This window comes from Moschus berezovskii, chromosome 13, assembly GCF_049115385.1.
Source record: "Moschus berezovskii isolate FMDL1 chromosome 13, NW_MosBer_1.0, whole genome shotgun sequence".
In the NCBI taxonomy this organism is placed as follows: Eukaryota; Metazoa; Chordata; class Mammalia; order Artiodactyla; family Moschidae; genus Moschus; species Moschus berezovskii.
Window position 1 is genome coordinate 8,357,996 of NC_142472.1, and position 13,225 is coordinate 8,371,220.

The window sequence follows — 13,225 nt, forward strand, 5'->3', positions numbered from 1 at the left end:
AAACACAAAGGAGGAGCACTCTGCTTCTGCTGCAGTTGCTCAGGCTTCCAGGAGGCCAGAACCACTGCCTTCTGCTTCTAGCTGTTCTCAGGCCAAGGTCAACAGAGCAATCCTTAGGGTTTCCTATCTCCTCTTTCTCCCGCTGACTGAACCAGACCAGCCAAGAATATTTGTTCAACCAAATGATATAGTAATGACCAAGTCCAGAGCTTTATGAAAATAGCTCAACATAACATTCAAGGTGAGGAAACATGTTTTCAGTCACCAGGAATAGATGATCAGGACGGGACCTTTATTTCAAATGCAAACCTTATCTAACACTGCAAGCAAAGTAATACACTCATAGTAAATAATAAGCATGCCCAACCTTTTCAGCATCCAACTGATGAAGTCGTGCAACGTACAAAGGAAGGTAATTAGGGTATGTTTCCTTCAATTCATTATAAATGTCACTAGAATCCAGCCTATGGAAATAAGAAAGAAACAGTAATTATTTAGTTCTTTTAGAAAGAAAAAGATCTGTCACTCCTATTTAACACTGTTTTGAAGCACCAGTCAATAACCTAAGGCATCAATATGAAATATAATTATTGATCAAGATTTGCAGGCAGTATAAATCCATGTATCTAGAAAACCGAAAGAATAACACTGAAAATTGTTTCAATTATGAGTTCAGTAAGATGGCTGGATAAAAACAAGCATCAACAGCCTTCCCACATACCAGCTACAACTCAATTTATTAAAAGGAAGGGAAAAAAATTCAAAAAGAGTTAAGATGAAAAGATCTACAAAGAAGGAAAATTTATACTTTCTTTAAAAACCTGAAGTCTTGAATGAGTAAAGAGACAAATGTTGCATGTTCCTGGCTGGGGAAGCTGAGTAAACTATATTCTTGCTGATTACATAGCAGGAGGAACAGCAGCTGAGGTCGGGGTTTGCTCCGTTGGGTGTGACGTCACTGCTTCCCAGCACGGGCAGAGCCTCGGGGTCTCAGCGGTGCCTGGCCGGGCAGACCCTCGGCTTCAAAAGCAGGAGCTGAGCAGGAGGGAGCCCCCACCTCTCAACCAAATTCACCCAGGACTTGGCCTCAGCAACTGCTGTTCCTCCACTGGCTGCATGTCCCCGGGATCATTTCCAGATGCTTAAAAAGGTGGTTTCAAATTTGCTCTTAACCAACCAGTGACTGGAAAACCAGGACACGGTATCTGCCAACCTGCTACGCAGTTAAACATGGAGACAAATAACAATGGGACGCTGATTCTCTCTGAAGAGTGGGCAAACAGTGACAGGTTTTCTTTGCACTTTCCAATAAAGTTCCCTTCCAAGAGCAAATGAGGATAGAATTAAAATAAAAACTCTCCTTACAAAAGGGAATTCAAAAATAAATGGAATTACAGGAAAAATTTAAAAGCACCTGCAATCCTATTCACTGTTGACATTTCTGAATACAGTCTTTGCATATATACATAAAGGCTGTTGCAGCTGGGAAAAGAAAAGTAAACACTTGGAGGGTTCAAAGCCATTTAGAACTTACTTTGTCATCCACTGAATTTTAAGATCGCGTAATGCTTCGGTAAACTCTTCTTTTAAATCCTTCTCTTTTTCCGAGTCTTTTTCCTTGTCCTTGCTGCCGTTTTTAGTCTTTGTTGGTGGAGATATCAGGTAGTAATGAACAGGGATTACATCCTGTGGAGAGAGTCTTAAATGAACGTGCGTAATTATTTTACTCACTTAGAAATCTTCACTAGCTGAAAAGCACATTAATATGGGCTGCACCTGAGCGGTACTACATTGCACTTCGGATTCTAAGGGCCACAATGCATCTCAAGTTCCCATCTGTGATCAAAGTCATTTTCTCCCAAACTTTAGAGATGATGCTTCTACTATCTCCTTTAAAACAAAGGAAATAAGGACACATTTTTTCCCCATGTACGTGTATTTGGTATTCTTGGTTTTCTGTGAAAGACTACAAAGTACTGAGCGATCACATTTTATTTCTGAGGAGGGCAATCAATTAGAATTGAAAAAAGGAAAGATCCTCTTTTCTAAGTAAATTTAAAGAGAAATTTCCTTCTTTATTTGATCCTTAGAACTTACTGAGACCCCATGACGTGCAAGGTAATTGCTCTAAAACAAAGCAGACAAGGGCCTTCAGCGCTGCGGGAAGACGGCCAACAAACGGGTAACAACCCGAGTAAGGCCGGAGTATCAAGAGAACAGAGCAGGGTGAGGGCACAGTGTGACAGGCGGGCAGGGGGACTGGTGCGGAGTCCGTGGGGACACAAGTGTTAACAGAGACAGTCTAAGGAGCTGGAGCTCACGGAGCCTCGGTGACCTAAAGAACCGAAAGGAGGCGAGGAAGGAGCGCTTGCAGGGCCACGCCGAGCGCGGGCAGAGGCGTCAGCGCGGGGTGAGCTGCGGAGACGCGGGCGGCGGCACAGGGAGGAAGCCGAGCTGCCGGGACGCGGTTAGAGAGGACGGGCTTATTCCGAGCGCAGCAGGAGGAGCCGGGCGCAAGGCAGTGGCATGATCAAAGATCTGAGATCTTGGCTGGCTAACGCTGGATCCTGGACGGATGAACCATCTGGTTGGCTCTTTGATATGATATTTGGAGACTGGATACAGAGGGCAAAAGTGGAGAGAGGGCGGAACAATTGGCAAGAAGCCTGGGTCTCCCGACACGGCCTGGAACGGAAGAACGGCTCAGAGAAGAAATGGACAGGCCGGGGGCGCCCCGTGAGTGCAGGGCCGATGGCGTCTGCTGGGGGTGCTTCCGACAAGAGGGCTGGACGAGGCCAGCCCGGGCGCGGGCCGTGGCGCCCCGTCGAGGGGGACAGTCTGAGGCCACGGAAGCCCCTGGGCCAAGCTGGCGTGAGACCGAGAGGGGCCGGCCGGGGGCTGCTGGGAGGGGGCATCAGACGGGAGAGGGAGCTGTCAGCCTGGCCGCACGGCGGCCACGGGCACCGACCGGGGAAGGGCTGCAGGGGAGGCGGGCGCTGGGTCCGGCAGTAAAGGCGGAGAGGGGAGCCGAGGAGGGAAGGGGAAGTCAACAGGCAGAGACGGCTCTGCTGAGACGCTCCGCTTTGATGAGAGCCCGTGCAACTACCTCGATCTGCATCTATTTCCTTAGCGTGTACATCTACACTTGGGAAAAGTTAACGCGGCGTCTGGGCAGTGACAGCCCATGGGACACTTGCTAGGTCTGTTTTTGACACAATTAACTAGGTGGCCCTAATTACGTCGTTATTAAGACAACTTGTAAAATTCTATCTTCGGGTTTACAGTAAAAGCGGTGCTAAGCTAAAATCGGATATGTGTTTTCGTTAATGGTGCTGCTACAATCGGAACAAGTGACACTGCTAGCGCTTTTAAGGCCCGAGCCACAAAACAGTACTGGCTTCATCTTTCCTAAAACAGGATTCTGAGGTGTGAATGCTACATAAAATATGTCCATTCTAACAGCTTCCACAATTAAACTTTATCTGGGGGTACTGTGATAGGAAGCGCAAGGAGCTACTGTGCAGTAGTGCTAATAAAATAACAATTTCAGGAGGACTCACTTACAGCGCAGAAACCCATGGACAGGGAAGAACCACAGAAATCCACTCTTGGCCATTTTGGCGCCACGCGACCTCTGAGGTCAGGGGGCCAGAGCCCGTGGGCACAGGGCTCCAGAGACATGTGAGCCTAGGGAGAGGAAAGGGTCCCTGCCACCACGCTGCTCGCCCCTCCATGCTCGCTGTCCTGGGTGGGCGCTGGCCTGCGCTTTGAGCCAAGTCAAAAGTGCCGGCACCCTGGAGTTGATGACTCATCACCAAGTTCTTACAGGGACAGACACTTCGTGTCATCTGTGTAGCAGAGGCCGCACACCTAAGCCTTCCGCTAAGGTGGAAGTGACTCCAATCTCTACTCTTACTGGAGCCCCACTCCCTTGGAGTCACGCTTTTGCATGGTGCTGGACTTGCCCGGGGAGGGGACTGGGCAACCAGCACTCCCTCTGATGTAATGTGCATATCCCTGGTGACCCCGCCTCCTTGTCCAGGCAGGGAGAGGGACAAACTTCAGGAGGGGACGCCTCTCTCTTGTGAGGCAATGACTCTTCTGAGACTCAAGGTAAGGCACTGGCTAAGATATTAAAAAGCAGAGACATTACTTTGCCAACAAAGGTCCGTCTAGTCAAGGCTATGGTTTCTCCAATGGTCATGTATGGATGTGAGAGTTGGACTGTGAAGAAAGCTGAGCACCGAAGAATTGATGCTTTTGAACTGTGGTGTTGGAGAAGACTCTTGAGTCCCTTGGATTGCAAGGAGATCCAACCAGTCCATTCTAGAGGAGATCCATCCTGGGTGTTCATTGGAAGGACTGATGCTAAAGCTGAACTTTGGCCACCTCATGCGAAGAGTTGACTCATTGGAAAAGACTGTGATGCTGGGAGGGATTGGCGGCAGGAGGAGAAGGGGACGACAGAGGATGAGATGGCTGGATGGCATCACCGACTCGATGGACATGAGTTTGGGTGGACTGCGGGAGTTGGTGATGGACAGGGAGGCCTGGCATACTGTGATTCATGGGGTCGCAAAGAGTTGGACACAACTGAGTGACTGAACTGCACTGAACTGAAGATGTTTTAGTAAAGCGAGAAAACAGTTGAGTTTAAAATGAACAATACATTAAACTGAACTGATGATTAACAATGAACTCTAACAAAGATCTATATATAGATAGAAACCATATATAATAGCAACCATAAACTACTCTGAAAATGCAAGAGACGGGGGAAGTTGATGAAGGATCTTGATTATGTAATCAGCATTATATACGTTAAATATGTAACAAAGTAGTAATTATAAATGTTAAAAATATCCTGTAACAAAATTTCAAGACAAACACTAATTTTTATTATTAAAAATTATGGACATGGAAGTTTTAATCCCCAACCGAAAAATAAGAAGTCATTTTTCATTTATCATGGTCATCTGTTCTTTTTGTCAACACATATTTTTACAACTCAACTTCTAAAGGGCTTAGTATAAGGTCAACTGAACAGAAATTATTTTATACCATTAAATCAAAAGAAATCTTGATTATGATTTAAAAAGACAGTCAAAAAAGACTATTCAGAGCAGAAATGCTCTAAGTTCTCTACAGTAGACACTTAATAGTAAGCGTTTTTTTAAAGAAAAAAAAAATCACTCCAGCTATTCACAAAGAATATCAGCAGTGTTTGACCTGATCGGCAGTTAGAAAATCAAACCTATCTGCCAAACCAGTAACTATTCTTTGGACAATAAAACACACCACCATTTAAATTCTGGTTCAAAACATAATACCTTTATCTCTTAAATTATTTAAAAAATATAAGTTCAAAATTTTAATAGCTTCACACAAAGTAAAACAGCTATTTTAAAAATTAATATCATATTTGAGTTCTATTTATGATGTTAACTATATTCTTTCACATTACAGTGAACTTAAAAATGGGAAGCATACAATACATTTCCAAATCAAAAGTCACTGAGACCCAGAGGAGAAATCCATTGAAGATTATGTACAGAAAGTTGGTATTTTGTTCAGGTGATAAACTATATATATATATATAATTTTATAATGTATAATTATATAATTAAATATAAATTATATATTTATATAAAATATATAAATTAAAACATATAATTTTATATAAATTTATAATAATACATAATTATACAATATATACAATTTTATCATTGTAATGTGATTAGAAAACTATAAAAGAGATTATTTTTAAAATAAGAGTGTCACATACACTTGCATTGAAGACTGGGAGCAATGGAGGCGGTGACTCCAACTATCAGCTCTAGAAGCTTCCTAACCACCAGAATAAGGCTTCTATTTATAAGATAGATTTTTATCTCAAGCAATCTAACAAAATTCACCAAAACTCCCAAAAGACCAACCAGACTACACAACAGGAAGAAAACACCCGCTCTGCCTTTGAGATGTGCACCGTCTTTAGGCTTCGAGAATGCCTGCCCTCATTCTCTGAAGCAGTGACTTTCAGGCTGTTCTCAAAATGAATCAAAGATCAGCTACACACAAAATGAAGTTAGTTTTGTGAGTCTGATGAACTGACACTTTGTTTCATTCTGTTTTTGTTTTAATGCTGGTTAAGTTCTATTGGGTGAATCTGCGAGGCATTCAAATGGGTCAAAAAGCTCAGCTGAGGAATGTGGTCTTCAGAGAAGACAGTGCTCCTTTATCCCCCAGTGGTGCATTTTGTTTGAACAAAGTCTTTACCGTTACATAGTAATACAGAATTTCAGAAGTCATTTTAATAAAGACATTCCATCTTTTACAAAATGGTGATCCCCATTTTTAGATCACTGAATTTTCTTGATCACTAGAAACAGCGTTACCTTTTGTTTCTATCTCAAAACTCTAACTCTCACCCTGCAGTACTTCCTGCGTGAGCCATACATCTCTACAACAATGCATGATGCCAGCAGGTCCTCACCAAGAGCTTAGTGAACATGTAACCTCTTCTCTAAAGCAGACTTGGAGAAGAGTTTTTCAAGCTAAATTTCGCTCCAGCAGTCAGTCAGAGATTGTCTTAAAAAGCAGCAGGGGCGCAGATCAGATCACTTACTAGTTATGGTCTTAAACTCTGCTCGAGCTCAGTGTAAGTTTTAATTTTGGGCCAACAGTTCTTACTTCTGATCCTGCTACGTCCACTGCTCTTTTTGTCTCTGCCTTTCTAGAACTAAGAAGATGAAGGGGCAGGAAATAAACTTCACTTTAAATATTTTAATAATATTTTATTAATCAAATCATTTCACTTAAGAAATGTCTTTAGACTTTTACAAATAACTTTGTCATAGATAGCTAAAAAAAAAAAACAGCACATTCATCTCTGTATATGATTTTAGAAATTCAGAAGTTCAAGTATTATTTTTTGGTCATACGTAGGGTATGAAATGAATAGTATTAGAATTTTCTCTATACACAAATAAACCAGGGGTCTTTAAGAAACTTATGGCAGGAAAAAAAATTTCAGAGAGCAGTATGTCAACATTGATAAGCTAAAAGCATTATACTGCAGAACTTAAAGAAAGGAAACTAAGGGAGAGTTTTTTTAAAAAAGATAAAAGTGACAGAAAAAGAAGTTTAACTAATATGCAAATAAGGCTTTAAGACATCTTTTTAAAGAACTGACAATCAGTACCTTTTTAAATTTTCCTTGTCGTTTTGCTGCAGACTGCCCCTGGGAGTTAGAAGGACATTCTGTAAGAAAACATGCAAAATCTACACAGGATGGTGACACCACCTCTAATTCTCTTCCAGCTTCCGTTCTCGCTGGATGTGTCACAGAACTTAGAAGGGTCAGGTCTGTCACCAAAATGGCAGGCTTTTAAAGAAAGCAATCCTGCCACTTGAATTTTTTTTTTTTTTGGAATAAAAGTGCACTCAAATATGTTATTCCTAAGGGTCAATGTATTGCAACAATTGGTAGAGCAAAACTCCATCCGTTATCAGACCAGTTTTGAAGATGTTAAAAGTTAGCTGACAGTTCACAGCCGGATTTTCAAGGACATCACAGCAAGCACACATGTCCAGGTGCTAGAACAGCATCATTCAAGGTGACTGGGAGGTCAGAGAGGAGCAGCATGAACCAGTTACCTTCACCACTGCCCAAAGCATAAGAGCTGCAGCCCCAGACTGAGGTCAGATGAAATAAACGATGTGCTGCGAATGGCAGTTGACTCTGTGGCTTTAGGGCTCCTCAAGAAAATCTACCCTGGTAAGCAATGACGAGTCAATCCCGTCTGTTCATGATTTAATCGCACAATGGCCTCTTAAAGAACACAGCAAGGAAGCAAGTTCTGACTGGCTAAAAGCGAACTTCCACGATCACAATACTCTTCTGCCTTACTCATCACAGGCAGCAGACGCTTCAGAAGAGTGGTCTGGATGAGAAGCCTCGCTGCTGAAGCCCCAAAGCAGAGGCAGCAATGTTTCCCCTACTGGAAAATGAAATCTCCCTAAAAAGACTACTAGGACTTCTCAAAATCAGTGCATCTGTGAATTCCAGTAACTACTGATTCACTTCACATTACACTGAAATGTCTATAACTTATACTAAAGTACACATAAGCAAACAGTATGAACTGAAATAAGACTCAAGAAATGTTAGGGAAAACGACTTCTAAGGACAAAAGTCGTAAGTGATGACGCTTCTGTGTCAGCAAATAAACCATCTTTGGTTCAACAGTGGTTAAGAAATGAATGAGCATACTTGTTAAGATGTTTGAGATCTATTCATTTTGATAACAGCACTCATAAATTCCAGAATTAAGTTGTAGATTTACTTTGTAAGAACTAAAGCTAAAGAGAAATATAAAATTGTAAGAACAACAACTGTTATTGGGTGGAGATGAATGACTTTATGACAAAGGGAGATATACCTATATAAACACTGTTCTCACAATAAATCTGTAATGAAAACAGATGGAAAACAAATCTAACATTTACTTCTAAAATGTAACCACAGATACGTTTTTAACAAGCGGCACACTTTTGAAACTACAACACCAAAAGAAGTACCTTGCAGTTATCTATACAATTACACAAAATTCCAGTAAAAGAAAGAGCTGCATAAGTGAAAACTACTGCTTATTAGCAATAACTGTTCTGACTGGTTTTTAGAAGTCACCCAAGAAGATCTGATTTTTTCCCTGTATCCACAATATTACATTCTTAAAACTCAATAAATTCTCTAATTTTAAACATCCCATTCACTTAAGATAAGTTGGATCTGGATCTATGTATTTCATGGGAAGTTCAAGTACAGTAACCATGCAACAAAGGACAAGTTCAAGGCCCAAGAACTTAAGACTTGGGAAAAAAGAATACTAAATATATAAAAATACAACCAAACATTAATTAACCTTTACTAATAACTCAGGAAAAAAACTATTAAATTTCATTTTCCGGAGAGATCTTCTCTTTTACTGCAATGTGGAATTAATTCCCATTTTTAAAGAAAAGGAAATTTTAGAATGGGCAAGTTCAATGTAAAAAGAAAAACAAAAAAAAACTACTTACAGCTTTCTTTCCAAGTTCAGTCTTTGACAGCGTTAAGGATCCTGCGAGGTAGCACCCAGGTCCGGCCCCTTTAGGTATTCTAATCAGAAGATTCAAAAGAGGAGTAAAAGAACAAAAGAGAAAGTTTCACAAGGATAATTAGGGGGAAAAACATCACAACAACTGCATTCTGAAATAATTCCCTTAGCTAAGATTTCAAAAGCCAAAGGGAGAAATAACCTTAGTCTATAAAGGTGAATGACAACACAGTGTAAGTGTAGCTTCATGCAGTAAACTATCCCTTAAAAGACCACAGAGAATAGGACAGACACTGAAAACAAGTCATGTTATCACTTACTTGTCATCGGGTAAGGAAGTGACAAAGAACGGCTGGTTGTATTTGGGCGGTAACGTCAAGTTACTTGATTTCTTCTTTCCTAGAAGTGCAAGGCTATGATTCTCATGAATATCTAAGCTCAAGGTATTAGACAACCTATGAGAAACAATGAATGGAAGATCTTTCAGACGCTCCAGATCACTGATTTGCTCGTGACGTATCTGCAGTCGAATTGTATAGTCTCCTTTCTCCAGTTTCAAGGAATACTGAAAAAGAAAAATATTTGGGAAAAGTGAAGTTGAGCCATATGAACCAAAATTACAATGTAAGGGGACAGACAGTAGGAATGCCCCCTTACACAGCGCTCAGTGTGTGACATACAGGGCAAGTTATGATGCACACATTTACACGCGCACAACGTCCCGACTGTGTGGGTGAGCAAGGGTGAGGGTCAGAGTGGTCACGTGACCTGGCCAACGTCACGTGCAGCGTAGAGAATCAGGGAGCTGAAGGCGGCTCTGGCTCTGGAGCCCTGTACCTCCCACAGCAACAGGCTACTCCCATGCTCTCAGCTGACTCCATCTCCACTCACAAAGGCGATGGCCTCCCCTGCCGCCGCCCCGTTCAGGGGTCTTCATAGGCACGCATAAATCAACACAAGAATGAGCAAAACTGAGGCGCTGTGTAATATCTCAGACAGACATATATGCGTGTTTTCACACACACGACTGGTAACCTTTAGACTATATCCAACACACCACCCCGCTCACTGCAGACAGCAGAGACGGGAGCCCGTGGACGTGAAGGAATACGAATCCACTCAGTACTACGCTCCATCCAGTCCAGCTGCTCAAGAGGATGGAACACTATCCTCTCTGTAGCAACACGTTCTTCTGAGACTAAAGCAACCACAGGAATGGCTGTAATGATAACCCATCTGCACTAGGGACACGTGCCTGGCCTCGCTTTGATGAAAAAGGAAACCATTCCTTGATTGAAAACCCTGCATAGGTTATTTTTACTGTTTAGCATTGAATTATTAATGTTACAGGAAATATGTCATTTTTTGGTCATAATATCTCAATCAGGGATAACATTTCTATAAATCCTAGGATGAAGGGACTGTTTTCCTTACAAACAACTGTGCCAGGCACAGCGCCTGGCAGACAGTCAGTGCTTGCTAAGCCCACCAAGAAGGAACGCATCTCAGAGTTCTATAACCTGAGGACACCTGGCCCTGTCATTGAGCTCTCAATCCAGTTCAGCCCTGGGGCCACTATTCGGTGCTCACATATACTGATGGTTTGCTCCAGCGTTCAGGTGGCAGCAAGCACGGGGTCGGAAGGAGAATAATAAAAGGCTCTGCCAGCTGGTGTCCGTGAGCGTCCTTCTGGGCCTGTCTCAACCCAAAGCCAGATGGCGCCCAAAGGTGCGGCTGAGCCACTGCAGCAGACAGAGGAGCTGCCAGCCCTGTGCCAAGCACTGAACACACACCCACACGGCAGGGGACACAGAGCAGGGACGTCACCAGAGCAAGAATCCCGAGTTCATCGGCTCAGGAAACGGCTTCTGTGAATTCTAAAAATCACTGCCCACTTCCTACCTGATGAGGATATGCGTCGCCGGAGCCCATCTGTCTCTTGTTCTGGTCAAATATAATCCAGAGCTGACTGTCGAATTCTGACTCATACAATAACTCACAGAGCAGCGGGCAGCTGGGGGTTACTTCCCCGCTTTTGGGCTGTTTAAAAAAAAATGAATGATTACTTGACATGGTTTATACGATTTCTAACACAGATCTGTAATACTGTTATCAATGAAACTTAACATTAAAGCTATTAAAAACATTTTCTTGAGGTAACCAATCTTGACGCAGAACACTCAGCACTTCAGGACTAATAAAAGGTATTTCTGCTTTACAAGGTTTAAAAAACACAAACCTAGCTAACTGCGTTCATTTATAAAGCAATGTATATTCTTTAGGACCTTTAATTCATTGGTTTTAAATAAAACAAATATATTTATAAGGTTGAAATTAGACAATCCACCAGTATCAAATATCTTCCCAGTGGTAGCTCGTATGATGCTTCAGTAAGAGTTTTACTAAAATCTTACTGATTCTCCATAAACTTTAATCTGACATTTATGCTCGTCTCAATGACCTTTACCACCCATTCAACCGAGGAGCCATTCTGATGTCTCACTGTGTCAATGCAGAGAGCAAAGAGGCCCAGGTCCATAATCAGAAGGTGGCTGGCTTCAATGAGACACTGAACCAGTGGACATGTAGCAACGGACAGGTATCGGAGGACAACGGTCAGTGATCACAAGAACTAAGACCCAAAGTTCAGGTCGCCACAAAGGAAAAATTTGTGACTTCAGATCTGAATGGTGCTTACATCATTATATATCATAATTTCCCAAAGAATAATTCTAAATTAGCCAGTTATTTATTTGATTCTATTTCATATATATGTATACACACACACCCCCGTTGAACACACTGTTCTTCCATTTTTATGATTTATGAAAACACAGAAACTTGTTGCGAGGGTGTGCCTGGTCACACAAACACTCACTTGATGAAAGCTGTAAGTCAGGACCATCTCATAAAGTTGACGATTATTTGGCAAAACATCTCTTGATCCTAAAGGCTTTGTTTTTGCACTCAGTGGGCTGTAATCAGACAATTGCATACAAGCCAAAGGTTCATTTAAATGAGAAAAAACTACAATCAGCAAAAACTATGGCAAATCAAATAACTGATAAATGAGCATTCCTGGACACTGTCCTTTTCAGTGCATTTATAACATATTGACCAAACCACAGCAACACGCAAAGATAAATTCTGCAGTATTATGAAGGTAAGCTTTTCATGATAAAAGCATTTTCAAGTACCAACTAAGAGTCCTAATGCGATCAGATCCCAGTACCAGGGTGACGATGCTTAACAGCTGATGGACAGGTGTGAATGCAGACAGTCCTGCCCTTGTCACAGGGTGGGTCCTGCCAGGTGCCCCCCGAGGGTTCCAGGTACATGTCACTTAAGGCCAGAAGCAACTCTGAGGCTGCCTCCCAGAGACCTGTCCAGTTTTCTAGGCTGGAAAGTCATGCAGTGAATTTTCATCTCCAGCCTTCATGTGACTTGAGAAAATAAAAAGACCCTTTCCAAAGAGTGAAGAGGGCCCTCCCACTTCCCCCCTGAAACCCAACACGGTAGCCCTGAAACATTTGAGATACCGCAGTGTCTGGACCCAGCTCTTCAGAGTTATGCAGGGAGCCAGGTCTTCATACTTCAAGGAGGATTGGACATCAAAACGGTTGATTCCTTCTGATGCATGCTACAAAGGATATTTATCAAATTAGTTTCTCCAACTTACTGAAAATGAACTGTACTTTAAAATACTTAAACCTCAAATAAATGTGTCAAATACAAAGTTTATCAGCACCCATGGAAAAAAGACTTGCTATTTGCTGAACATAGGTAATGTCCCCACTAAAATTTAAATCCAACCGTTGACATTATTTCACAGTAACATGCATAAATGACCTTGAAAATGATGGAAAGGTGAACTTACAATGTTTAACTGTGGAGCAGTACATACGATCCCATGGAAAGAAATAGTGTAGTCAATGTTGACATCGCTGAGACTCGCCCACCAGCGAGCAATGCAAAACTCGATTGCTTTCCCGCCCTGCAGAGAAAAATGAAACATACTGTAAATGCATGAATCACAAAATACAAACAGATGTCTCAAGCTGTTCTATGGTTTCAAACTTTTCCTATTTGTACAGAGAGAAAACTCAAAGAATACTGTTATTAGCTAC

General features: G+C 42.0%; 1 protein-coding gene across 3 annotated transcripts in view; it reads right to left on the reverse strand.

Annotated features, from left to right (window-relative positions):
• TPP2 (tripeptidyl peptidase 2) overlaps positions 1-13,225 on the reverse strand; it is a 62,491-nt gene that overhangs the window by 9,749 nt on the left and 39,517 nt on the right. For 2 of the 3 annotated variants that reach the window (XM_088842625.1, XM_088842627.1), the window contains exons 18-26: positions 12,976-13,092; positions 12,638-12,738; positions 11,977-12,073; positions 11,001-11,138; positions 9,419-9,663; positions 9,082-9,160; positions 7,202-7,240; positions 1,535-1,686; positions 368-464 (exon numbers count right to left, since the gene is read on the reverse strand). In XM_088842625.1, coding sequence (XP_088698751.1) covers positions 368-464; positions 1,535-1,686; positions 7,202-7,240; positions 9,082-9,160; positions 9,419-9,663; positions 11,001-11,138; positions 11,977-12,073; positions 12,638-12,738; positions 12,976-13,092 — 1,065 coding nt within the window. The remainder of the gene's footprint in view (positions 1-367; positions 465-1,534; positions 1,687-7,201; positions 7,241-9,081; positions 9,161-9,418; positions 9,664-11,000; positions 11,139-11,976; positions 12,074-12,637; positions 12,739-12,975; positions 13,093-13,225) is intronic. The other variant, XM_088842626.1, reaches the window with a different exon arrangement.